Source organism: Balearica regulorum, chromosome 2, assembly GCF_011004875.1.
Source record: "Balearica regulorum gibbericeps isolate bBalReg1 chromosome 2, bBalReg1.pri, whole genome shotgun sequence".
NCBI lineage: Eukaryota > Metazoa > Chordata > Aves > Gruiformes > Gruidae > Balearica > Balearica regulorum.
The window spans coordinates 47,202,284-47,229,302 of NC_046185.1; the positions used below are offsets into that span (position 1 = coordinate 47,202,284).

The window sequence follows — 27,019 nt, forward strand, 5'->3', positions numbered from 1 at the left end:
GGTATTCTTGTCCTGAAGGAGTAGCTGTTGGCAAGCCGCCCCCAAGAAACACTTGCTGGTGGCCATAGCTGGGCAAAGCATCGGCTCTCCTGGGCCTGCACACAGCTCTCCCCAAGCCGTCACGCCTCTGTGGGATGGGGGAAAAAATATTTGGTAAGAAAAAAGGCTTGCAGCATTAGCAGTTTATAGTTTATTGTGGCTGAGGTATTGTGATAAATAAAGGTGGGAGAACTGTGCAAGCGAACTGCCGGTCCCTCCCAAGGCCCTGGCTTAGGTGCAGCCCCTGCTCGCCAGCTGCACAGGGCGCAGTGAGGAGGTGAGACTTCACCTCACATCCTCCGGAGAGGCGGTCACCACCGAGGACGGTGGTCCCAGGGACAGGTCTCCACGAAACCAGCCTTTCCCCTTTGCAGCTGTGCGGTTGCCATGTGTGCTCACAGTCCCTGTGGGCCCAGGAGCGGGGCGGCTTGGCCCAGTGGCTGTGAGCGGTGCCGGGAGGTGTTGGGGCCATGGCTGCCCATATTTGAGGGTGAATGTAACATACTTTTCCTCTCCTGGGCCAGACCCTCCTACCTGTTTCCTCAATTCCCATTATTCCTGATGTGGTCTGTGTTTCTGATACCTCAGAAACTCTTGCTTTAGAGTAGCCTTATTCTTGGCAAAAATAGACCAGCTGCCCAGGGATGGGAAATGCACTAAACCTTGTAATTTAGTTACCTTGGTAACATCTGTAAGGGACTACTAGTGCTAAACCCCTACTTTTTTCTTGATCTCTTTTATGGCAATAAATATTTATATTTACTTAGCAAAAGTGTGATTTATAGCCATTGTAGCCGTTCTTCTGAACATTATCCTGACAGACAACAGTTCATGTTTCTAACAAGCAAGGTTAAATAACTGTAAAAGTAGATATTTGACTTTGTAGGAGAAACTGTGATTTACCATGAAGTAACTAAGCTTTTGCTAAGCAAAGCCAAAATCATGTAAATACTGTATTATTGTTTTAATATATTATAATGCTTGATCACATTTACTCAGTATAGGATTTTTTTCAATGGTTGTGGTGTAGAACAAATACAAAAAAATCTGTTTTGTTTTTCTTTCTTTTACATTGTAACATTCTCACGTGTAGGTTTTAGTTGTCAACCATTCATCATACAGGGGAAAAAAAAAATAAAAGCATTACTGCTTATGATTATAAGCCAAAGCAAGGCTGTTTTGGACTTTGTTGTTGCTGGGTCTGGCACTAGGCACAGCTGTCTTCCTACTCCATCATTCCCATTTAGCTGTCTGTGTTCTGGTAGTGTCTCCTCTGCACGGCGTGACGTGGGACACTGGGGTGCCGGGACACAGAAGTTCCCTATGGATCAGACTTGTGTGCTGCAGAATAGGCAGTGCCCCCAGCTTTTAGTTGGCTCTTTGCATCCTCTGGTTACTCACTTGTTTTTCTCTTTGCTTCCAACAGCAGGGAATTTTCTGAGCCCTTCAAAGGGATGAGCATACCTCATTCGATGACCAAATCAGTAATTGATTTAATTAGTTTGAAGCTAACTGTCACTTGTTAAACTGATAATCGAGAAGCCAATTATGTGTTAACAGTCCTAAATACGAATCAGTGGTAATGAAGGTGTTTCTCTCTTAAATAAAGAAATTTGGATTCCTTGCTGATAGCTCAGAGCTTTAAAATGAGTTGTAAATATCACTATTTTCTTTAAAAAAATAAAGGCCCTATATTAGAATGTCATTTTCTCATTCAAAATAATGAAATTGCATATTTATTTCTGAAACTGCATTTAGAATTTTAACCTTTTTAATGTGTTGTGCCCTGTAAGACATAAGTCTCAGGGCATGATAGCAAGTTTAAGGATAAATCTTGCTTATCTTATTCATTTATGTAGCTGAAATCCTCAAGTAGGTTTTTAAATCAGAACATTTCTGTTGCTCTGTTGCAAGCTGGGTTGGTGTACACATTTAAAAGTCTTATTCTAGGAATGTTATGTCTTTTATTGGATATACATTTGTATTTGCAAGAGGTAATGTAAAAGTTGTCCATATAAAAACATAGCTTTATTTTTCATTGCAGCCATTATTTATAAAGCATTTTCTAAAATCAAAAAATGTTCCTTAAATAAAAGCATTTAAATTATGATTTTTATTATGTATTTTCATGAAACTAGATTTTTTTTTACAGGTGTACGAAGCAAAGCAATTTAAAAAAATATGTTCAGAACGTGTGCCTGTCCTGTATACTTCATGACATAAAAGTGCTGGATGAGTACAGCAAGCAAGCCACTGATGTATGATGGCTTGTCTATGGCTCTCTAAATACTTAATTGAATTAGATCATTACCCATTTATATAATATTTTCTTCACTTTTAAAGTCTGATCTGAGGGCAGTGAATAGTTGGTTTTTACTGTATTGATGATGGAGAGTCAACAATTTGATTAATCGTGTCATTTCAAGCATGAGTATTTCTGAGCACATCCTTTAAAGAATGTATCCTCATGGGTTTTTTTTAAATTCCATGTGTATATAGATATGTTTGTTTCTTTCCCTTGGAAGTTGTTTAGAAGGGCCCAAAAGCAGATGGTGTGTTAAGGTACTAATATATTAAGGCCCATCTCATTCCCTGTCTCCACTTCCAATCTGTACACATTTCTGGCTGCTAACCCCCCAGTTTTATTTCCAGTTTCACTGTCTGCAATAAGTATAGGCTTGCAGAGCCCTGGGCAGGTGTTTGCACCATTAGAAAAACCATGTAAGTTGCCAAAAATGAGGTGCTTTAGAGAACAAGAAGTAAGCAAATTAAGGGCCAAATTCTGCTGCCATTTAATGCAGTGAAGGATGAATTCTTTTACTAGAAAGCTTGTTGGCCAAAAGATTGTTTAGAGTAGTAGCACAGATGGCAAATTCCAGTGCTGACAAACACAGGCTACACAAACCCATAAGCATGTGAAGACACATGTTAATCATACATTTCAGCTGTAAAATCTTAGGGGTAACACCAACACATTCAGAGTTTCCAGATGTATCTTTCAGGTTGATAATTTAATCCTTTATTGAGCAGTATTTTCAAATATATTATGACACACAATGAATGAGAAAAGTGAATGAACACCAGTACAAAATGAAGAGATGCTCTTTGTTTCTGGAGTCAACTTTTCCAGTATAATCTCTACTGCCAGCAGTGAATACATCAGATGTGTTTGCATCGTATCTGTGCAAGAAAATGTTTATGGATATGACATATGCTGCTTTGCACCCTTAAAACCTGAGAACTAGATTCTCTCTCAGTATCATGTGCATCCCTGTTGATTTCAGAAATATCCAATACTGCAGTAATGAGCATGGTATAGGAATCTAAGTAGATCCATAAACATATGGACAGAGGAATTAAGGCAGACTTTGTCACTTTGTCCCTAAAAATCCTTTGTGATACTTATCTTTTGTGTACACAGTGACACTGAGGTCTCAGCCCAGATAATTTCCCTTAACTTAGTAGTATTTTATGGATTTACATAAAGTTTTGAGTCGAAAACGTGGAGGAGTGTGTGTGCACATTTTGCAGAAATGTACTCGTGCTAGTAATATAAACAATTTTAATTCTATTTTAAAAAACATTGTGAAGGTATAAAGTATGTTTGAACTGGACAGAGATGATGATGTGGCATGTGACTGAAAATATATATTTTTTAATAGATGATTCAGCCGCAGAGAGTTTTAATGGCAATGAGACCGTGGGACACAGTTCCAATGCTTCAGGGGGAACACACTGCAGGGAGATGGCAGAAACCAACAGTAATGGCAAAACAAATCTGGAGCAGGATGAGCAGCCTCTGAACCTGAGTGACAGTCCCCTCTCTGCTCAGCTGACTTCAGAATACAGACTAGATGATCACAGCAGTAATGGAAAGAACAAATACAAGACTCTCCTAATTTCTGATCTCAAGATGGAACGGGAGTCAAGAGAAAATGGAAGCAAGGTAAGATGCTTCCACATGCTCCAGATATGAAGTGTGTAGCTTAGAAAAGGAAAAGATTTGTGAGGCCAAACCAAAGGTTATTCCCAGCTAAGCAATTAATGCAATGTGTCTAATGTTTGTCACATCATTACTCAAATGCTATATATAGATTTGTATGCTCTGTTACACATATATGACATACGTATATTAAGTGTATGTGGATATACGTGGGTGAATACATATATATAGGCATATATATTGTGCTGACACACTGACAAAAACCAGTACAGTTCTCCATCAGGCATGAATTGCATCAGTCCATTTATTGAGAACTGTCTACATTACCCATTTGAAAAATATAGATATTAAAATATGTATATAATGTGATGCATATATATGTATATATACTGATATACATATATCTATGTATATTTAAAGATGACCATCTCATTTCATGTATTATGTATCTGTAGAATGAATCCGTATGAATGTTAAGTGCATATGCCCAAGCAAATTACTACATGTGAATGATCATCATCTGAAAGGAATGGATTTGATTCCTTCACGATTGTTTGTGTTATACCTGCACCTAACTTGAATTAAAACTGACAAGTTTGCTTTAAGAAGCTGTAATCCCCTGAGGGCTTTTCTCTGTAGTTTCCATTATGTGGGTAAGGAGAAGAGAAGGTGGTTACAGTGTAGATAAAGACAGATCCTAGAGATTAGATAGAAAGGTGTTTGTCATGAGGGCATACTGTAAGGAGGGTGAAGAAATGGCCTGTATCATAGAATTTATTCATTGATCTTATTGGTGACAACTTCCTGGTTTTTATCTGACAATTTCCAACTGGATTACCGCTTTTACAGCAGCAATAAGAGAATGTTAGTACCGGACCCAACTACTATTAATGCTAAACACTAAGTAACCCATTACAAAATAACCTGACAACATAGATATACTTTGAATGACCACATCTTTTGCAGGGCTTTGAAGTAGGAGTGATATGGAAAATCGCTTTTTCTAGGTATATCCAGAAAGGGATTGCACATGATTGATATCTAGAGAACAATATTTATTTCTGCTAACGTTTCAACTCCTGTCTTCATAACCTGCGGAGTAAAAATAAAAACGTGAACTGTTTTTTTTAACTGCAGTGTCTGGTTTTGGTGTGTAGAAGAAAGGGAAACCAAATGGGAGATTGTTAGCCTTTCTCTTTCTTGGCCATTCCAGTTTAGCAAATCGTGTATCCCAAAACCTTCTCTATAAAATCTTTATGAAAACCTGTTTATCTGCATGGAATATTTTTGTTTCCACAAATTTTCGCTATATTGAAAATATTCTAAATAGCTTGTCTCAGAGCGTGTATACACTCCAGAGCTGGATTTACTCAGTACTTCATTGCACAGAGTCCCAAATTGGCTCATATGAATGGTATCTTCATTTGCTCCAGGGCACATTGTTCCAATGAACCTTTTATAAGCCAGTCACCCAAATCTTGATAGACACACAGGCTTTTTTGCCTGAGGTACATTGCAGCTTCTGCCATTACTCTTGCAAATACACAAATAAGCTTGGTGAAGAAAGGGAGGAGTCTTAATGTGGAACTCATTTATAGCTAAGACAAGAGCATAGCCTAATGCTACATCTCCAATTTTCATCAGTTCCAACTCAGATGAAAAAAAAAAAGTATAAAAAAGTGTTAAAAATCTGTTTGTAATGAATTGAGATGACAATCAAAGCCATCTCATTCTTTGTTATTCTACAGACTTTAAGAGGCCTGAATCATCCCCCACATTGATATGTTCTTTCATCACTCACTGTCATCCTACCCACTCTATACTGCCAACAATATGCAGATTTGTCTCCCCTTTTTGTCCTAGTGAAACTCCTGCTGATGTTTACAGTTCATTCATTTAAGTATATGATTTATTAGGTATACAGTAAAGATTATTAAATATGGAGTGAAGACTTCAGGAAGAACACAGTCCTGGGATAAACAAAAATTTGTCAGAGATTTGTAAACTGACTGTAGAGTAAAAGAATGTTTTTGTGGCCAATTTAATATTTAACAGAGAAATTCTACTCTTGTTTTTAGAAGGAACAAAAACCGTCAATGTATTAGAATAGAATGGGACTGTACAGCATCTCAGCATTTCGTACGCATACATATAAGTATTACTGCTGGTTTACCTTAAGTGGTATCTTACATGCTAAAGAGTCAGAGAGTGTTTTAGAAGCCCTAGACCTGATCAAGGAGGTCCTTTTGCCTTCCCGTGGTGATTCAGGTCACTCGGCCCCTCCAGAAGAGTGTTCTGGCCATTACTTAGCTGATTAATTTTGAACAATGCAGAAGATCAAACTCCTAGTCATGTGCAGTACCCACTGGATGCACTTGGGCCAGGGTATTCCAAGGAACTAGCTGGAAATCTAATTCTCTGCCAAAAAGAAAACAAAATAAAGAACAAGTAAGGTTAACAAGGTATTATAGTTTACTAGGAGCCAGCTCTGACATCCTTTTCACCCAGAATACACCAAGTATGTGGGTTGTCATTTGAAGTCATCTAGGAATTCTCCCAGCGCTCTCACAGCATCTAACCTCCAGCCATTCACAGTTACACAGTTATGAGACATGATTAGACCTGAATAATGGCATCATTGGTAGTGATAGGTAAGCAAATGTGTTTAGCGTAATCTCTAATCATGTTTTCATGACAAAATCATCTGCAGTGTTCACCAAATATCAAATTGATAAGCCACTTCTTATAAATTGGTATTCTTATGGTATCTTTATGTGGCAAAGAATTGAGAAAAGATATGTGAAGAGTTAGGGAGGAAAATACCTGGTTTCTAAATGAAGGGAAACATATTTTAATTATTGGGCTAGCGTTGCAGGAAGTAATACATTATGCTTCCACCAGCTTCTACAATGGCCCATTCAGCCTGCAGAAGATGTTACTTGCTTGTGATGGCCAGGACTCTGTGAAACCCACAGGCAAAGGGCTGGAGCTGAAAAGATCTGTTGGCTGACATGTTCCCTGCCTGCTCTGAGTCTCCTTTTTGGATACTACATCATATATGCTTAATTAAATTTGAAGCCACAGTTTCTCTAGATAACTTGCATCCATTCCGACCTGTCGCTAAGTTTAAAGATAACACATCAGAGCTCAATATAGCTGCAAAAAGCCAAAAGATTACTTTTTTTGGTTGAAAATTATCAACACATCATACCTCCTCCACCAAATCACAGATTTTTTTAAGGGAGTTTATGTTTTCCAGAAACAAGCAGTTTTGTTAAACTACATTATAGGTATTCACCTGTACAACACTGTTTATAAAAACGATACTTCCTTCACATGTGTAGTGGTGGGCTCCACCATTTGACAATACAGTTATGATTGATAATTTTGTATGTGCTGCAGAAATATGATCAGAAGAAGCAGTTGGGATAAAACTGGTAGTTTTTCCATCATATTTTCTTTGTAAATCTGGGAGCTAATAGGCAAATGTTTTTTTAAAATGGCTATTTCTTTGTGGAAGTTCAATTTTTCGAATATTCATCTTGTCAATACCTATTTGAAGCAATTATATGCTTATGCTATATGGAAAGTTTGCTAGATAGTGGCCTCATTCTGTGAAAGAGTTTTGGATGTCAAAACAGGGATACTTAACATTTTCCTAAAATCAGGCCTCTCTAATGTACACAGAGGAAGTAATTAGTGATTTGTAAGAAATGTAGTTTTTTGGGAATATTAAATCAAGTTTTCTTGTCTGACAAGACTCTGATGGATAACTGGAAATTAGATAACCCTGTGAACAAATTTTAATTCAACTTTTCAAACTACTGGGTATGTTTTTTAAAGAATGCTGTGTTCAGTTACTTCAGAATATGAATTTTAAAACTAATGTTGATTACACTCTTTAAACAAGAATCACGTTTCAGAGGGCAGTGTAACTTTACTCTTTGAATCCTCAGTGTCAGACAGTGAGTATGTATGGTAACCTCTTCGTTGTGTAAAAAGACCACATGCTGAGTGCAGTGGAGGGAGTTGCCGAATTTTAACATAACCTTAAAATTTGGTCAAAAATGTTTTACTATTCACTGAAAAAATGTTATGCAAGGAAGAAATGGATTTTCATAGTCTTAAATATATATATGTAAGTATGTATGTATATATATACTTTATATATGTTTTTGTTAAGCTGATATTAGGGAACTGTTCCTCCAGTACAACTCAGATGTTCACAGCAGTAGAACTTTCTACAACCATACAGTGCTAAACTGAAGTCAGTGAAATTTTGTTTAGCTGCAAAAATATATACACAAATTTACATTAACAAGGCTGGGTCTTTGTACTACAAAAGACTTATAGTCATATGTAAATGCTTTGCAAATGCAGTTCTATGAATTCAAATAGTTAAATGCACATATAAATTATTTTAGATCATTATATACTTATGTGTGAGACTGTTGTGTTTCTCTATGACCATGATGAAGTCTTTGAAGCACTGAGATTTTTGATTTCTGATTCTTGTGTTATTGATTTTCCCTATTTTATTTTGAAATCTCGTTATATAGCTTTATCTCTTCCACATCATTTATTTAATGAAATATAGGAAGCCCGCTCTTTTTAAGTGATTTTGTCTCCTCTGCATTTGAATAAAAAGGTTATTGTGATACAGTATGGGAAAAACAGGTTTTTGAGCTAACCAACCACACATATTGTGCCACGTGCTTTATCTGGATTAATAAATAGTTCATTATGTCTGTATTGCAAAGGACATTCCTAATATGCAAACCCTCTCTTTGGGATTTCCCAGATAGAAACATGTGGAGTTTGGTCATGAATGCCTAGGAGATGCATTAAAGTGGAGTAACAAGGAGGACACACACCATGTGTCCATTTTGTCCAGATACCTACTAATTGGGGACGGTTGGTTAATGTCTTCTTTCTTCTACCAGACAAAATTTCTGATAGAAAAATTGGACACTTCCAGGCCCTCTGGATGTATAGTAGGATAAGTTAGTATGCATTATGTTTAGCTCGAGTGTGTAATTGGCTGCATGGAGAAGTGTACAAGATTAGTAATTTTTCTCTAAGTCTGAAAAGAAAAGCAGAGTTTTAAAGGAGAGAACAGTAAATAATGATTGCTGCATACAGTGACCTTTAATTATAATACTGCATTCTAATGTGCATGTCATTATAGTTACAGTGGTTCACAACAAGGCAGAGCTTTCATGTAGTTTCTAAAAGGAAGATCTTACTTTCTGCCACTCCTTTAATGCTAGGCTTTTGAAGTGTTTCTTAAGCTTTTTCTTCAGCCTGAAGTAAAGAACAGTGTTATTGTCATGGGCCTGCCAAGGGCTGTTTGCTCCCAACTATTGCAGCTTCAAACTGGTGTTGTAATGGATGCATTTACACTACGGTAGGTTAGTCTGGCAGGCTGTCCACTTTTAAGACAGGTCCTGCTCTAAGAAGGTATTTAAAGATTGCAACGTTGCATGGGGTCTGAAAGCCAGAGCATATGTGAGATCCTGGGTGAAGAGTCATTTGAAGTTCCTGCAGTTAAAACTTTAGTCATCTTTGGTGGTTAGTCCAGCTGTGGAATCTTGTAACATCTGCTTTGTTGGAGCTCATCATTACTGAAGGAAACTGGGCACAACCATACAAGCAGCCTGACCCGAATAAGCAAGTATGCAGATAAATCTGTTGTAATCTGATGGTGCCTCATGAATCCAGCTGGTTTCCAAAAGTGCGCATGAATTTAGCCACAGGTAGACACCATCTCTAAGGAGGAAGGTAGAGTTTTCATGTGTTTCTTTCTCACTCTCCTTTTTAAAGATATGATTGTATCTTAGTAAAATATGAAAGGTCATTCCTAATATCCAGTGAACATCGTCACATCTGACAGTGTGTCTCTGAGGCATGTGAAATTGCTGTCTAGTTCCCTTCTGCCTGTATTTTTGTCTGCAGGTTTGCTTGGGGAAATGCTCAGAATATAAAGGAGCATATAATTTTTTTCTAAGTGGAGTCCTCAGGAATTACAGTGGACTTTTATATAGACTGATAGTAGCTTATTGAGTCATTTAAAAAATAATTTATTAAAAAATTTTCTTAATGAAGTGTGAAACAGGTGTGCATCTACCTGAAGCAAGAGGTAAAATGCATTGTGGGAATTTGGCATATTGAAGAACAGTGTTGGAGACATTTTTTTTCCCATTTTTAATTTTTTTTTCTTTTTACTTCATAACTAAACCATTTCTCATTTCTTTTTTTCTTTCATCATCACTCATTTATATTGAAGTGGCATAGATAGATAGGTTTCAGCCGAATTGGAGCCTTGTCATATGGTGCTTATATGATATGGTTACCTCAGCTCTAAGCAGGAAGGAAAGCTGGGAGCAGTAAGATAGAAGTGTCTCCTCCTCTTTTGAGGATACCATTAAACTCTGAATGTTGGCTTTTTTCGTACAAAGAAAACACCCTTTTGCCCTTCTAGTTCATGCTGCAAGTGCCCAAGTTACAGGTAATGAATCTAGATTAGGAGTTAGTTAAGCCTTTCAGCAAGGAGTTTTTGACTCCAACTCATCCTCTCCACAGAACTTCTCACTCATCTCTCTTGCTAGAAGTTGGATCTCACTACCTAGGTGAGAAAGTTAGATTATTTTTTTTTTGTTATGTTGTATTTCATTTCCATAGTCAGATAGAAAGTGTTAAAGTAATGCTATGCTTTATTGACTGCTGTTTTGTTAATGTAAATATCTTATGAGTCTGCAGTCCAGGTGCTTGACAGCCTTATTTTATGGCTTAATTGTTAAGACTAGGAAGAGGCTTAGCATGAAATTCTGTTTGCTACTGTAATGAATAACCTGTGAGGAGGTTTGGCTTGCATGTCATGTCTTTGGTGTGTGAAGACAGGCTCAAATGTTCTATTGAAGTATGCATCTTTTTCTTTCTCTGCTATACTCAGGTTTGTGAGTAGCAGGCATGCCAGTGTTTTTCACAGCTCCTTGGAAGACGCACTGCAATGGAAGGAGATAGGCCCCTTCTCTTCTAAGCATGGAGAACATTAATGAAAGGAGAATAAAAAGTGTATGCAAGGAGTTTTGTGATCTGCTCCTTTTTTCCTACCCACTCACCTCCACAAGAGTGAGACAAACTAGCCTGTGTTCTCTTTCCCTATTAATTCCTACTTCATACACGGGGGTTTTATAGGTTGGTCTCATTGTAAAGACTGAATCCTTTATATTTTGCTTTACCATGTTATCAAACACCTTGAGAAAGCTGAGAAAATCACATTTTAGAGCTCCACAAATCAGTTTATTGGTTGTTTGGAGAAAGGAATATAGTTCTATGAAGAAGAAAAGATTATTTTTTTTTCTGCTCTTTGATAGGAGAATTGTTACAGGCCATTGAGAAGTTTTTTGGTACCAAAAAATTGATGTTAGTTTAATGGTTTAATAAGTCTTTGCCTTGAAAAAGAAGTTGAATTTATAAAGCACTGTTTTTTCCAGACTTCAGTCTTCTGATTTTGGGGGTTACCCCTATTAAATGGCTAAACAGAACGTTGTTATGAAGAGAGACAATTCCAGGTGCATGAAAAAATCAATGCAGTGTTTGTCAGAAAATACGAACGCTCTCGTGTTCTCTAACAGTCACATTCATCAAAGTCCTTTGTCTATGATGACATCAGTTCTATGTCTAATTCCTCCCATTGAAAGAGGATGGAAAGAGGAGGAATGCTACATTTAGTAGCAGGTTTTCATGTTCAGTGAAAGCTCTTGAAAATGAAATTGGTTTCCTGCAGGGCATTCATTACAATGATGTAAATCCAGAACAATTAAACTGAAGTTGATGATGCTACTCCTGATTTACATATCTGTAATGGAGAATACAATCTGGCTCCATATATGTATGAAATCCCAGCTAATGTAAAACTGGCATGGAAGAGAATAACTTTTAATGTGACCTTTTATAAATTTTCTCAGAAGTTTTTTTTTTGAAGGAACAAGTGTACATTGGTCAAGTATCAGACAGTGGTGCCGTCAGTTCCGGATTGCATGTGAATTACTCACAGATCCAGCTGTCTATCCTCATTCACATTCACCTTTGGAGTCATTGGTCCCTCATACTGAAACAAACAGTTGTACCTGGAGGGCACGCAGGACTTTGTCCAACTTGGTTTTAGTGGCTGGACATCTGTTCAGACAAGAGAGAAAGCTGTCAAGTGTATCTGCAATCAATGAGGTAAGGTGTATGAAATTACTACTTCCCTCCCTGTTTACAGCCAAGAACGTTTTATAACTCAGCAGCCTGAGAACCCAAGTCTGTACCTTTCAGACAAATTGCTGTTGACTTCAACCAGGGTTTGTTCCTGACAGATAGCTTCAAGGCTGGGTCTTGTACACAATGAATATCTTCAATCCCTAACTCTTGCTTTTGTGTTTTATTTTGGTTTTGTTTTGTTTTTAGGAAGGAAATTGAATTTGTATTAAAGTCCTACCAGGTCAAATGGTTCACTGCAGCTTTTTCTTCTCCTTCTGTTATCACATATGCAGCTCCTCCACCAACTAGAAAAAGACTGAGAGCAAATCTTACTCTTGGAGGATTAAAAACTATTTGATGGTAAATTGAGCAAGATATAATAGGGCAAAAATAATTGCTACCTACTGCAACTGTATTTAATCTTAATATTATTTACAGCTAACGCACTGTCATTTTTTTATTTTTCAGATGCAGAGGTTGAAGAGCTGATCCTCAAAACTCATCTGTGATGAATACCTCGATAACTGGCCACTTTCTACGTGCATTACACTCCTCCAAAACTATATTGTTATTAAAGAAATTGATAATCCTGAAATGTTACCCCTAGTTTTTTCTTCTGATTTTGTATTATTTTCTATATATGAAGTCAGCTGCTGAAGAAAGGGAGGAAAGAAGTCAAAGGTTTTTTTTCTTTTTTTTTTCCTTTATATGACTTTTATAACAACATATTGCTGAGGTTTTAAAATAAAGATAAGTTTTATTAGTTGTCTTACAGACATCTTCCTTTCTAATCTTGTTTTTTGTTGAATGAATGCCAGTAGTCAAATGTCTTGCTGAATACTTGATACACCTTCAAACTGTGCTTTTGTGTGCTCTCCATTTTCCCTCTATAGCAATTGCTGCGAATAATTAGGTACACTAGAACACTGAATGCTTTTTTTGGATACTTACTTATTCACGTAACTAGATTTGCAAGGTGATGTGAGAGAAGTGAATAGGTCATTTTTTTAATAGAGGAACGAAGGAGAAGTAGAATATAACTTTAAAACTATTTAACTATTTTTTACTCTTTCATCTTTCTTTTTGTTGCTAGTCTTTTAACCCTCCTTTTGCTGCTTCAGCTTTTTCTGTTAACTCCCCTCTGTTCTCCTCCATTTGCTTCCAAAGCCTCCTAGGAAGACCTAGCTGAAATTTTGCTTTTAGGAAAAAAATAGTAGATGTAGATAATAATATCAGTTACCAGAAGAGAGGACTCTAAGGTATCACCTGAATTACTGAGTCCAGTCCTCTGGAAATAGCAACCTAGGTAACAGACATTTACTCCAAGAGGATCTACAACAGTTCAGCTCACTAAGCATCGCAACGTCCATGAAGTTCTGATTAATAACCGGCAGTCTTATAGGAACAATGGTGCAACTGTAATATGCCACAGGAAAAAAGTGAGGTACTGAAGTCATTGTTGATGTCCTAGATCTCTGCAACAACAAGGGATTTGCTGGGTGGATTTCCCAGATGGTCTCTAGCAGTATCTTATTCCCTGCAGAAGAGGGAGTAAAAAAGAACAACCTCCAGTAATCCCTATCAGTCTGCTTGAGGTTTTGTCTGCCATATGTTTCATCAAAACATCCTGCCTTATATTTCACCTCTAACAGTGACTGATTTTTGAATACTTCAAAGAAACAATTAAAAAAGCAGCATCTACATTAGTTATTGAGGCAGGGAGGGGATGGTGATGTAGGTAGACATCAAAAGCTGTGAAATGTGTGCTGTATTTATTAAACACAGTCAAAATACAGCGATCCATTAATTTTGTAAAGTGTGGTAAGGAATTTACTGTTACAAATATTACAGAACAGTATTCTTCTTCAATCAGCAAAAGATGCTGGAAAGTGGTGTTTGAGGACTCTGTAAACAGGCAACATTTACTTTTCTCTGGGCACTGAGAAAGAGTATGAAAACATGAGCACGTATGGAGATGTGCAGCCAAAGGTAGGGGTCTGTTACTGATGTGAGTTTTCATTCCAGCCATGTAAGTGTGGCATATCATGAACATTTTAGTACTGGATGAATTCCATATGCATCTGTAGAGTTTTTACTAAGCTGCTGTTTCTTGGAGCTCTAAGAGTTTCTATGAAGTACTGCACCTCTTGCCTAGATCAACTGAGGCATGGTACAACTGAATATTTCCTATATACACGCTTCTTCTCATCAGCTGCTTTTGGTCACAGACTGTCATCCTCAACATGCCTTCACACCTGTTCACTCTGTGTTTTCTTAACTCTTCTCATCATGAATAAGCCACAAGTTACTCCCTGTGTCTGATAGGTAACAGTACGTGCTGTTCTTTTCATATACATACATGCACACACACACACTCTCTCTTTTTTTAAAAAAAATATTATTTATTTATTTATTCATTCGTTTTTCCCCCTTGTCTGATGAGAACAGTCATATCCAGTGACTGTGACCCAAAGCTGATGGAATCATACATATGAATCAAGAGCATACAAAGAGCTTATATCTCTTGTTGTTGAGGCACCTGCAATGACACACCCCCAACCTTTGTGTACAGGTGCTCCAGTAGACAAGAGTGTGTGATTGTCTTTCATGTGCATTTTAATTAAAATCAGGATGATATCTTGCATGTTGCTTCTGACTCCATTTTATATTTGGATAGAGGTCATGAAGTAATGTGTTTCCTCCTATTATGTTTCCCATGACATTTGAGAATTATCTGACTCCATCAGGAAGATCCCTTGCAAAACTATTCAGAATTTCTGCCATGTGCCTTCCGCCATTGAGCTCCTGGGCTATGCGGTCTCTGGATGGATAAAAGAATCCACATGAAAAACAGGGAAAGGTGAGTTGTTTTCCTTAGGGGTTACCACGAATGGCCCCAATATGGCCTGTCCTCACTTCTCAACTTTATACTCTGAGCTCTATATCAGCTCTCAGAAAAGACACATGGATATTCTTTAGGCCTTTTGTACTGAATCAGTGATATATAAGGTTTTTTGGACCCCCCTCTGAATGCGTGTATCTTTGTCTCACTTTGTACAGTTAGTCATGTGCTCTTCAAAAATCTTTTGCAGATGAAACCCCGTGGGACTGGACCTGTGTCAAAAACTGTATTAAATGACTAAAATAAAGGTTTTAAAAATTTCTGTTTCCTCCAGTGTATTGCTTAGAGGCAATAGCTGTGTTTATTGGAAAAGAAGTCAGATGAGTCTGGGGAATGCGTGCCACTTCATACCCTCTTCACTCAGCATGGAGATGGAGGGATGGAGGAATGAGATATGAGCATCTTTTGGAATATGCTTCTTGTGTCTGTTGCGCCTTAAAGGTGACTGTCTCACAAGTTTGATGCTTCTGTGTGGATCATTAGATGCTTTTAAAAATCCACATCTATACATAATCAAGCAATTAAGTGTCTGCCCTGCCTTCAGGAAACATGTAATATGAAGGTTTATGTAATATTGAAAAAAGATATTAGAAGCCTTAGTGGATTTGAATAACTGATAAAGCAGTGAGGAGCTGAAAAACATGCTACGCAGAGAGAGAATGACCTTGTTAGAGATAAAGGAGTGGTGACTTCATCACAGATCTCACTGGTTCTTACCAATTAATAGATTATCTTTTATTTTAGAAGGTAAAGTTATTAAAAGACTCAGCGGATGAACTTTTTTTTTTTTTAAATTCAGGCTGGAATTAAGATGAAACATTTTTACAATGATTATAACCAACCATTCATATGAAAGTCGTTAATTATTACACAAAAATTTCTACATAAAGTAGTTGTTCTTTTTGTAAATATTTGTTCTAATTAATCTGTAAGTTATTTGGCATGATTGTGTTGTTTACGAAAAAAGTGACAACTATTCCCTCCTGTTCAAGAGTAACCAGGTGATGTTCTACAGTGCAGGCATTCTCTTCTGAGCTTAACATCTATGAATCTGTAGAAGTGTCTTGAATGCTTAAAGAGCCAACAAGGCTTTTAGCGTCTCAGACTGCCAGTTCCCTGGCATAAACTTTTGAAAAACCTGGCCTAGATGTCTATATTTCATAGTCTTTAGTACTTAGCCCTGCATACATCTGGTTTGGGGTATAAAACCTAGGACAGGATATTTATTTTTACTGCACTCAGTATGCCAATTCAAGATCATTATTATAAGAGGTAAGTAGTTTTTAAGACTCTAAACTCTCTTGAGATCACTTTGTGTCTTCCTTATTTTTCGGGGTTTTTTTTGTTTGGGTTTTTTTTTTTTTTTGGTAGGAAATTCGCAGGGAGTATGCTGCTTTACTTTTACTCTGTTTCTGTTTAGATTTTGATTTTTTTTCATATTTAATGCTGAGTTTATAATGATGTTTACAGTACCAGGAACTTACATCTAGGGCTATATATGCCAAATAGCAAATTAAAAAAATGAATTTAGGCTCTGTGAATCTACTGTTCAAGTGGGAGACGCTTAGTTATCTCGAACTATTCTGCCCATGTAAGGTAGGCAGCATCACTGGTGGCAGGATCTTCAAAGCTTTTGCTTTATCTTTTATTATCTTTTCCTAGTCAAGAATTATGCCCTTTAACTGTATATGATGCTACAGTGTTACTTTTTACATTTGTCATTTAACATCTAGAATTCATAAAGTTAATTTAATTTTTAGGATATACTTTTTCTAATAAGATAATTCTGTGCATAACTTCATACAACATGAATGAGATATTTATACCTTCACCAATATGTTAATTGCCAGAGGTTCCTGCATCTTAATTCTTTGCATTTACTTAGCATGTTAGGGATTCTGAAAAGATCAATAAAAATAAATCAGCTTAACGTTGGATCACTCCCATGAGGCAAGCATATTCTGTCACTGTCTATTGATTAGTAAATACAGGCATGACATAATTCATTGACTTTCCCAAAGCCAAACAATCTGTAGGAAAGCTGGAGAAGTTATTTGTTTCCTGTGTGCTGTACCTGAACATTAATCACAGTACTGGTTCTTATCTCCAGACATTACTGTTCTGTTAGGGTAAAGAGGCAGAGTCAACTTCAACTGAATAGATGTTGGAAAGTTTCCTTTGGTTTTATCAGCATAGCTAAAATGCAAAGCAGTTAAAAAAAAAAAAAAAAAGCTTTAATTTGTGCTTTGCTGGAATCACGAGGAAGACAATTTAACTGATTCTCTTGATAAATCTATCCAGCCCTCATCATGAAAACGTATATATGTATACACAAGAGATCCTATGGACTATATTGTAAGTACTTCAGGATCATAGAATAGGATTGTAGAATGGTTTGGGTTGGAAGGGACCTCAAAGATCATCTAGTTCCAACCCCCCTGCTGTGGGCAGGGACACCCTCCACTAGACCAGGTTGCCCAAAGCCCCATCCAACCTGGTCTTAAACTCTTCCGGGGATGGGGCCTCCACAGCCTCTCTGGGCAACCTGTTCCAGTGCCTCACCACTCTAACAGTAAAGAATTTCTTTCTAACATCTAATCTAAATCAACCCCTCTTCAGCTTAAACTCATTACCCCTTGTCCTGTCACTACACTCCCTGATAAACAGTCCCTGGCCATCTTTCCTGTAGGCCCCTTCAGATACTGGTAAGCCTTATGTGAATAAACCTTAGTTGCCTTAAAGTTAGATGCTTTCTTTAAATTTAGTCATATTGCTTCCCTGTATAGTGTATTTCCATAATAGAGAAGTTAGCATCTGTGGCAATTCATCCTGGTTTTAGATAGCAGAGTGGGATTCAGTTGCGTAGAGATGGGCATTTGGTACCCTTGTAGGGACCCTAGGGCAATCTGTGCCTAGCATGCACCTCTCTGGAAGGACACTGGCCTTGCGTTATGTTTGCCAGCACTGCATAGTGCTCCTATGCCATCCTAAAATAGCAATGGGGCTCAGCTGCCTTTCATCTCATCATCTAGTTCCCTTTCAGACTGGCTTCCACATCGATATAGACTCCACTCTTGACAGTGGAGTAAGTTCAGTGTACTTTGTTACAAACTGCAGTTAATTCCACTTCCATTGATGCTGTAGTCTTTTTTTATATTCCTGAGGATGGGGGACCAACATTTGGCCTCTGAACTTCTTTAAAGGTGTCTCAGAACATGGCTCTGGCCTTGTAGAGTTGGAATGGATACAGCTATTAATTTGCTGATTGGATCATTGATTGAACTAAGTAATGAGTATATAGCCAAAACTGAGAGAACTGCAGGATGATGAGACAGTAGAGGTGTCAGAACAATTGTCTGAAGCTATATAGCAGTGTGATTTCTTCTCCTTAATTATGAAAAAAAGTCAAAATTAAAATAATACAAATCACTGAAGCATTGGCCTTTAAATCTAGATATTCAACTTATGTACAAAATTTGAATGTGCACGTGCATCTGTGTACCTTTATCAAGCAAATTGTTTGACTTCCTCCTTAAATATTACTTCTTATCATGCAATCCTTGTTTCACAGTGCTGGTATATATAGATTGCTTGGCTGAGTGCTCTCCCGGTTGCTAAATTTATGTCCTGCTTAATAGGCCTATGTATTTTCCATGTGTTTCTGGCAAGTTCTTTTGACAGTGTGCCTTTATACACGCATTTAAATTACAGATTCTTTTTCCAGCAGCCCATTTTCTAAAACTTACACACATCAGCCACCAAAGCCATATAACTAATGTTGTCACCAACAGATCCCACAGTAGCTTACATGTACCACTTACTGGTGTTACGACAGCTGGGCACTATGTTTACAATTCACTGTTTTTTGGGCAAGTGTTAGCTGAAACACATAACATAGGAAACATAAAAAAAAATAAAAAATTAAGAGCTTTTTTACTTGCAATAGCAAGGAATATCCAGAGCCGAGGGCAAAAATTAACATCTGCTAGTGCTCCATGTCTTGCAGTGCTCTGCAAAGTCTTTCTGCTGCAGGTCAGAGGCTGGGTGTGCAATAGCCTCCCTCTTCCTTCCTTCTTCTTTGGAATGGCTTTGTCACTTGGACATTAAATTTCCAGTGCCATGCTGCCATTTTAGGCCCTCACTTCATCTGCCAGTTCATCCTAATTGGCATAAATTACTTTTTATATTATTACTTTCTGTTTCCTGTGTTGGGAACTCTTCCTCAATCAGCCTTACAAGTTAATTTAAGTCAACTATGTTGTGATCTGCTACATAATTACATGTTGAGAGAAGGCTTGAAAAGTGGACCCACTCTGTATGGTGATCTTCTCTTCATACAGGATTATCCCAACAGATGATCTCACGAATTTCAGTATCTCTTTTTAAAGTTGTGCCACAGAAGAAGTTTGCCTTGTTGCCTCTGGTTCAATATATGAAGGCAAAAGCCAACAGAGGAGTCACAAAAGCTGCCTGTTCAAACCCAGTTCACAGTCTGAGTTTTACATTGCCATTGCTTTAGTTCAGTGACCTTTTCTTGTCATTCATTTCAGCAAAAAAAGGCTCAGAAAGACAATTTATTGACTAGACCAAGTGATGAAATAGGCAAGAATAGAAGACATTCCCTATCTGATCTTGGGAGCACACATTTCAGGTCAATGCTTTACCTTTGAGATAGTATGAAAAGGGGGAAAAATTCTGAAACTGTGGAGAAACCAGTGTAATGTTATGGAGACTTTAATTTAGCAAATAGCATGCAAAATGAAATTAGTAGTATTTTCACAGAGCAGGTTTGCTGTATATTTTGTTGAAAATGGAACTAGATTGGATGCAATAGTACTTTTATACGGTACTTTTGAAGAAGCTATTCCAAATGTTTTTCTAAGTAGAGAACAAGGAAGGAAATGATCCTGTGTGAAGCAGTTCAAAAGCAAGACTGGCAGCAGAGCACTGAAGGGAAATATTTCTACAAATGGCATGTCAGTACTTGGAGCAGATTCGATCACCAGCATTGTTGGAGAGCAGCAAGAGCAAGGCTTCTCCGTAAGGGAAGGCAATTGGGGAGCTGAGGGTGGCCATGACCCAAGGACAGTGCCCTCTCTGATGCAGGCATAGCCCCACGGCACCCCGCAGTGTACAGGGCAGGGCTGGTGGCAGTAGCAGGTCCCACCGCCAGCCCAGTGACCAGCAGACAAGCAGGAGACGGTGGGCAGCCTGGCCCCCACTTGCCCACAGCATAGCTCAGCTTCAGTGGGGGTCCTGGGAAGCAGCACAGATGTGGAGGTCTCAGAAGAGGTGGCCAGAAAAAACAAAGCCCGATGGTACACCCAAGGTCCTGACGAGGGTATGGATTAATGACAGAAAACATAAGAGGCTTTTAAGTGGCAGTGGTAAAAGGTATAAAGTTAGCTTTAGCGCCCATTCCTGTCTCACATGGGAGGATTTGTATTAAGTCTGCAAGGACAAATTTCCACGGGCCGTACTCAGGCTACAGCCAGCTAACTTTTACACAATAGAGATGTTTGCTTCTGTCTCTGATGGAAAAGCAGAATCTGAGATATGAAGAAGCAAAAGGACAGCATTTAATTTCAAAAATTAATGGGCCTCACTAATCCTACCCTAAAGCTTTTCATCCTTCCAGAAAAAAACCAGCATGTTCTTACCTTGAATTAGTTAGTTAATTGAGGGCTGTGCAGTTTTTAGTGATCAGATCAAGGAAATCACTAACCAAGGTAAACCATTTTTGATGCGCAAAGTTTAAGGCATAAAGAGTGTTTCCATAGCTCCAGTTACTTAAAGCCTGTGAAACATGAGCTCTGAAAAACACAAGGCAGCAAAGCCTTAAGTTTCATCCCCTGATCCTTCTGTTAGCTGTAGATGTTCAGAGATGTGCCAAACCACGGATTTGCCTGTGGCCATTAGGACTGACCAGTGCTGCTTTTTTTTAGGATCAAAAAATCATTAAAAAATACAAAAATACATTGTAGAAACATTATTCAGGAAGTGTCAGGTTGGAGACTGATTTAGTTGCACACAAAGAGTAGAAAAAAAAGAGAAGATAAATAGGCTTCAGGTTTATTTCAAGGCTTTTTATAAAACAGCTACTGAAATACTGGCCTTGGAAATAGTGAGTGTAGTCCACAAAGCACACACAAGATGTAGAGTTTCCTCTTGAGAAGAGAGTTTTCCAACACTTCAGCACCTTTTGTGGTGTGTGTGCAATTATAGTACATTTGTTTCTTAATTTTAACAAGATGATAAATAAGGATTATTTGCTCATTTAAGATATTAGCATGAGCATATTAGAAAATATTTTGGGAGTGGTGGTAGGGGAAAGAATTCTTTGTGATTAGTTGTCAGTGATAAGCCTTTGGCAAGGAGTAGTGAGGGATCAAAACAGAAGCTTCTCTCAGTCTTTGAAGTCTTGCAACTGGATGATTTTGCTCCATCTTCTTTGCAAGGTGGGAGTAGACTTGCCAGACTCCAGGGATATTTTTTGAAATGCCACTTTTGGCAAAGGATCATGAAGAGGAAGGTTGAAGAAAAAAATTAGCTTCCTTCATCCTTCATCTGGAGTTTGAGTGATGGCTTGCAGGGGATTCTTTTCCAAATCAAGAAGTCTGAGGTAGTAAAAAGTGAGTGGTCTGGCAAAAGACGTTGTAAGCTTTTCTGATAACCCTATTAAGGAGAGTAGTTTGTGTCTTTTTCCCTGACTTTTCAAAGGCTGAATGGTAAATGGTAGAAATTTTTGCTTTCAGCTTATAAACTTGGGGTTGTGTGGTTATAAAAAAAGCTAGGGTTGTCCTAAAACTCATGTGGAACTCTGGTTAAGTATATTATGCAGAATTTATTAGCAATTAAAAACTACTGGATGGTCCATTGGTCACACATAATGTCTTAAGAGCAGGGCCTTGGAAGGCAAGGCATTAAAAAGAACGTGACTGTGCACAGACATATTGCTTCATACATTAGCCAACCTCTCATGGGTTTGTTAAATAAAAGTAGCTACTTGGAAAGTTGAATCTTTTTAAGAACATCATATTATCAAATAATTTTCATGGAAGCTATTTCATGCCTTCAACAGATTTTGTATAACCATCACTTTACATTTCTTACCTTCAGCTAAGCTGTGAGGTTAAATTATATTAAATAAATGAAAAATATTACCTCCCAGCCTTATCCAGTATTGTGAACTACATAATAATGCCACAGAACATATTCATACTTGTACATATAGTCAGAAAAATAATAATACATGCTCAAAGTACTATGGAAGTGGCTAATAAATATGGGATTCTTCTCTGTATGGATACCTCTCACACACCACTTTGAAATTCATTCGACCTAGAGCAAGAATTTGCAAGATACTTGTTAACACTTTTCAGAGGATGACTTTCCATAAAAATGCATTTAGATGCAAAGTATTAATAAAAGATTTTATGCCAGACTGTGTCTGTTTTACTTATGTCCCAGGTAAGAACGTTTTTTAAAATCTTGGTTGCAAGAAAAGTTTTATCTGGTTTGCTATCCATATGGTGCAGTTTATTCTATCAATGTGAAAAGATGTTTGTTGTGGTGCTGATCATTGTCTTGGTTTTGTTTCCTAAGGAAGTGTTTTATGCTCTGTCAGTTTGTCTGTCCCTGCCTAACCTTTGAAACTATTGTCCAATTTCAATCTAATTGGATAAGGTGGGAATCTTGACAATACTGAGTTGCTACAAGTTCTGTGAAAATCAGCATTTGACTCAGGTCAGCAGGTTGCTGCCTTCATGAGGACCTTTCATTTTGAGAGGCAGAAGCTGCGTGGGCAATGAGGACTTCCCCAGCCCTCAATAAGCCATAAACTCTTGCCCTGTAAGAAGTGGTAGAGATGTGGAGTGAAACAGAGAAGGCATGCTGATGAGGACTTGGGGATCTAGGACATAAATCAATAGGATGTCAGGTTTCTTCAGTTCTACTTTTTGAAGATAAACCTGTTTAAATATAATATATTGGATAATTCTGTATAAGAATCACTGAACAGATATTAAAGCTACTCCTTTATGGGACTCAGAGATGAGCTATGACTGACAGAGTGAGTCATATCCCTACACTTTGTTGCTTGTGGCATTGTTGAAATCACTTACTGCATAGAAAAATTCAATAGCATGAACCCATATCATCGCATTCATTTATAAATAGTAATACTGGAGTTGCAAAATTTCTTGACAAAACTGAAGAGGTCATATTTACCGGAGAAAACAAATTTCTATATACTTTCATTGCCTGCATGGTGTTACTTTTTAATAATGGAAAACAAAGCTATTAGTGTCCTGTGCCACACGTGAGCAGATCCTTGTGTTCAAATAGAGTCCTACTATAGGGGGTTGTAGGCCCATGGTCTAAAAAAGGAAATCCTGTTGTATTTATTTTGTTGACTAGAAGATTGCCAGGTTATTTAGCAAGTTGGAATGGAAAGGAAAATATACAAAGTAATATTACAGATGTTGCCTTACAGATGAGTAAACGTTGCTGGTTTATAAATTCTGGCGTTGCAAAGCTTGATGGTGTATATACCTTTAAAAATTGCACTGGTACGTATGTGTTTCAGGAAACCTTCTATATGGGGATCATTTTCTGAGTCATAAAGTTTTCTTTTGGATTTTAGAAAATATGTCTGTAATCCCTTAGCTACGAAATAAATACACTGTAGCCTTTTCAGTTTCCCCTACAAATTCCTTCTGATGAGCTGACTCCCAGTTTCATTGAGAAGTCTTACATTTAGAGACTCATGGCTGCTAATGTCCAGTGCCTATCTAGATAACCAGCTGAGATGCTTTCTAGATGCACATCAGGGGTTCTCAAAAACTCTTGTGTACAAAAATCAGTAAGACAAGAAAGAGCAGATGAGTTTGGTTTCTGTTTTGTGCACCTATCTTTAAATCCACAAAACGTAGATTGTACCCTAACCCTTAGGACACACACTGTTGACTTAATCGTTCGTAAGGAACCAGTAAAGGTCTTGGGATGAAAACTCTTAATGTTTTCTTGGTACATAGATCACAGTGCAAATCCTGGCAGCTAAACCAGCTTCAGGTATATGGGTGCTTTTTCAACTCCACGTGACTTTGTGCTCCATGTAATCAGCTCTGAGCTGTCTTTGATGCAGCTCATGAGGCAGAAAGCAAGTTTCATGCAGGAAAGAGTTCAGAGAGCTGCAGGGATGCCAGCACCAGCTGATGATGCTGGATGCGTGCAGCAGGTCTGGCACACTAAGACTGCACAGTGCATGTGCAAAAGAGATTATTCTACTTAGGTTTATTAAATCTGGTTACTCTCTAGGGAAGGAGAACTTTACTGAAGTTATCCTTGCCTTTCAGTTTTTAAAATTAATTCCTGCTTACTGTTTTCCTGGTCTGTGGCTTGGCTGCACAACAGAGCAGAGTCAATGCCACTTCCAGTGACAATGATGGGAGGTGTTCACAGAAAACTCTTCTGTCCCTCACATTCTGTGCATCTTGTTCTTGGGTTTATACAATACAACAGATGAGATTTACGTTCCCCATTTGTACTCCAAAAGGATCTCAGCCTGTAGATCAAAGCACTGCACGTCTTGAGCTCGGGTAGAGCTTTGTGAAAGAGAAGAATGGGTGAGCACACAGCGTTGGCAGCTGCACCATGAGAGGGTCACCACTTTCTCAAAACAGACATATAGATGACTTTTATTTAAAAAAAATATTATTTTTTTATTTCCTCTTTGTTCTTTCAATTTCATCTATGGAAGCTAAGGATAAAGTAGTAGTCATACAACATAAGAAAGCAAATAGAAACAGAGATAAACTCTTAAAGCTTTAGGCCAGTTCAGATATGGATCTGAACTTTTCAGCTAATTCTCTTTATGCGATAAGCTGACTTAATATAGGATCAAATCCCTTTTCCCTGAATTTTGGGGGGAGGGGATTTTAAATCATTTGGGTTGGAACAAGATTCAAAACAGTTTTTATAGCTCTTCACCACTCCATAGTCAGGCATTGAGTTGTGACAGCAATATGAGAAAAAGCACTGCCTGCTCTGATTTATTCCATTTTTCTGGTATACTTCTAGCTGGTTTTCCTCCCAGAACTCTTCCTCTACAACAATGTGGACTGAATGTGGTTTTTAGAGGAAGTGGAGTTTTGCCAATTAAGATTTTCTAGTCTGCTAGGGGAATTCTCCATTGCTGAGCCTTGTGCACTGATTTAGTAAGCTAAAGTGAATGCATGTAACAAAGCAGTCCCTAGAATTTACAACTCAAAATACCTCTCCTAATAGAAACTAAATATATTATTTGTTGTAAATGAGTTTGAGCTTATGCAGACCAGGTCTATTAGATCATCTTGGAAACTTCTGTGCTGCTTGATGTCTGCATGGTTCCTTCTAACTGAGCTCTACATATCAATGTGACAGAAACATTTTGCAATTAACAAAGATTATGCAACTACAAGAAATCACAGAGACTACCGGAGCACAGAGCCAAGTTTGGGAGAGCCATTTCCTTTCCAAGCAGCAGCTGTTCTGGGAGCTTACACTGCCATGCCATCCTGGAGGACGCAGGACAATTCTCTTCTCACAGGCCTGAGAGTTGAACAGGCTGCATACAAAGTCCCAGGGCTCATTTATAACCAGGCCACCCAAAAGTTCTAGCTCGCTTTTGTATCAAATATATACTAATGTTTGTACAAGTTAGAAAGTGCTGTACTGTCTGGAGCAGAAAAAAAAAAAAAAAGGATTACAATGAGAGTTTCTGGTTTCTTCAGGATGGTACCATGAAAGCTACGATCCAATAGAGATACTTAGTTATGTTGGTAGGGATTTAGGAGGCTACTGTGATCTTTCTGATTCTTCTGGGGAAGAGGATTTGCTCTTCAACACAACTGTGTTGTTTGCTAGAATTGGTCCCCTGAATAGTTTGATCAGGAATTGCCTTTTCATTTGGGAGTCATGTTTAAAGCTTTTTGTAATATTGTCCTCTATCCACCACCCCCAGAATATCAGAATGTGTCATTAGCAGGAGCACAGCCAGTGTGGCTTTAGGACTGAAAGGTTCTTTTGTTGTTTCTGTTTCCTGGTGGTTTTTTTGTATCAATCCTAAGGATGCATTGATCTGGAGGACTAATGGCTAGAGATTGCCTTTATGAGGACTTCTGCAATATTCTGCAATATTGCTGTCATCTGCTAACCTCAAGCAATACATCTGGCTTACTCGTATCATAAATGCTTTATTTCTCCTTGCTTAAACAAGGAGGGTCAAACTATATGCATTTCTTACAAATCGGTCTAAAGATCTATTTGTGGTAGATAAGTAGGGAACTATTCAGTAACCTATTCCATCCTACAGACATCTCAGCTGCTCCCCTGTCATTCAGACTATTGCAAACTAGAACAGCCCCTCCAGTTCAGGATCCCCATCTTTGTCTGTCTCTTCCTGATTGGTCTCGAGTTCTAAATCTCATCACCTGATCCTTAAGGAATAATTAAGGCAATTAACCTCTACCTCTCAGGGCTAGTTGCTAACACAATCCAGCTGATTTACCTCCAGAGACATTTTATAAAGCTCAGCAAAGGAAAAAAAGTTGCTGCTATAAGCAGATAGAGGCAAAAGACAGAAAGGAAAAGCAAGAACAAGCTAGTCCTTCACTCTCTAGTTGTGCCCTATACTTCTTTCTAAGCAATATATTCCTCTTGCTGTCCCTATTTGTGTTCCTAGCTTTCCCCAAAAGAAATCAATCTTTAATATGTCATCTTATTATTGGGATCAGTTGAAAATGGCTGTTCAGTACCGAACAGATTATTTTGGGTTACATGCATGTCATTAATCAATTTGCTTTGGGTTTTTGTCTGTTTCTCAATGTTACCATTACTGTTTTTTTTCC

The 27,019-nt window shown here is 37.9% G+C and overlaps 1 protein-coding gene and 1 long non-coding RNA gene across 6 annotated transcripts in view; both read left to right on the top strand.

Annotated features, from left to right (window-relative positions):
* Positions 1–27,019, top strand: part of NOL4 (nucleolar protein 4) — a 200,650-nt gene that overhangs the window by 113,618 nt on the left and 60,013 nt on the right. For all 5 annotated transcript variants that reach the window (XM_075744150.1, XM_075744151.1, XM_075744152.1 and 2 more), the window contains exon 6: positions 3,702–3,985. In XM_075744150.1, coding sequence (XP_075600265.1) covers positions 3,702–3,985 — 284 coding nt within the window. The remainder of the gene's footprint in view (positions 1–3,701; positions 3,986–27,019) is intronic.
* Positions 11,981–12,959, top strand: LOC142600378 (uncharacterized). The gene is made up of 3 exons (XR_012833835.1): positions 11,981–12,211; positions 12,437–12,589; positions 12,698–12,959. It is a non-coding gene; the product is annotated as an uncharacterized LOC142600378 (long non-coding RNA).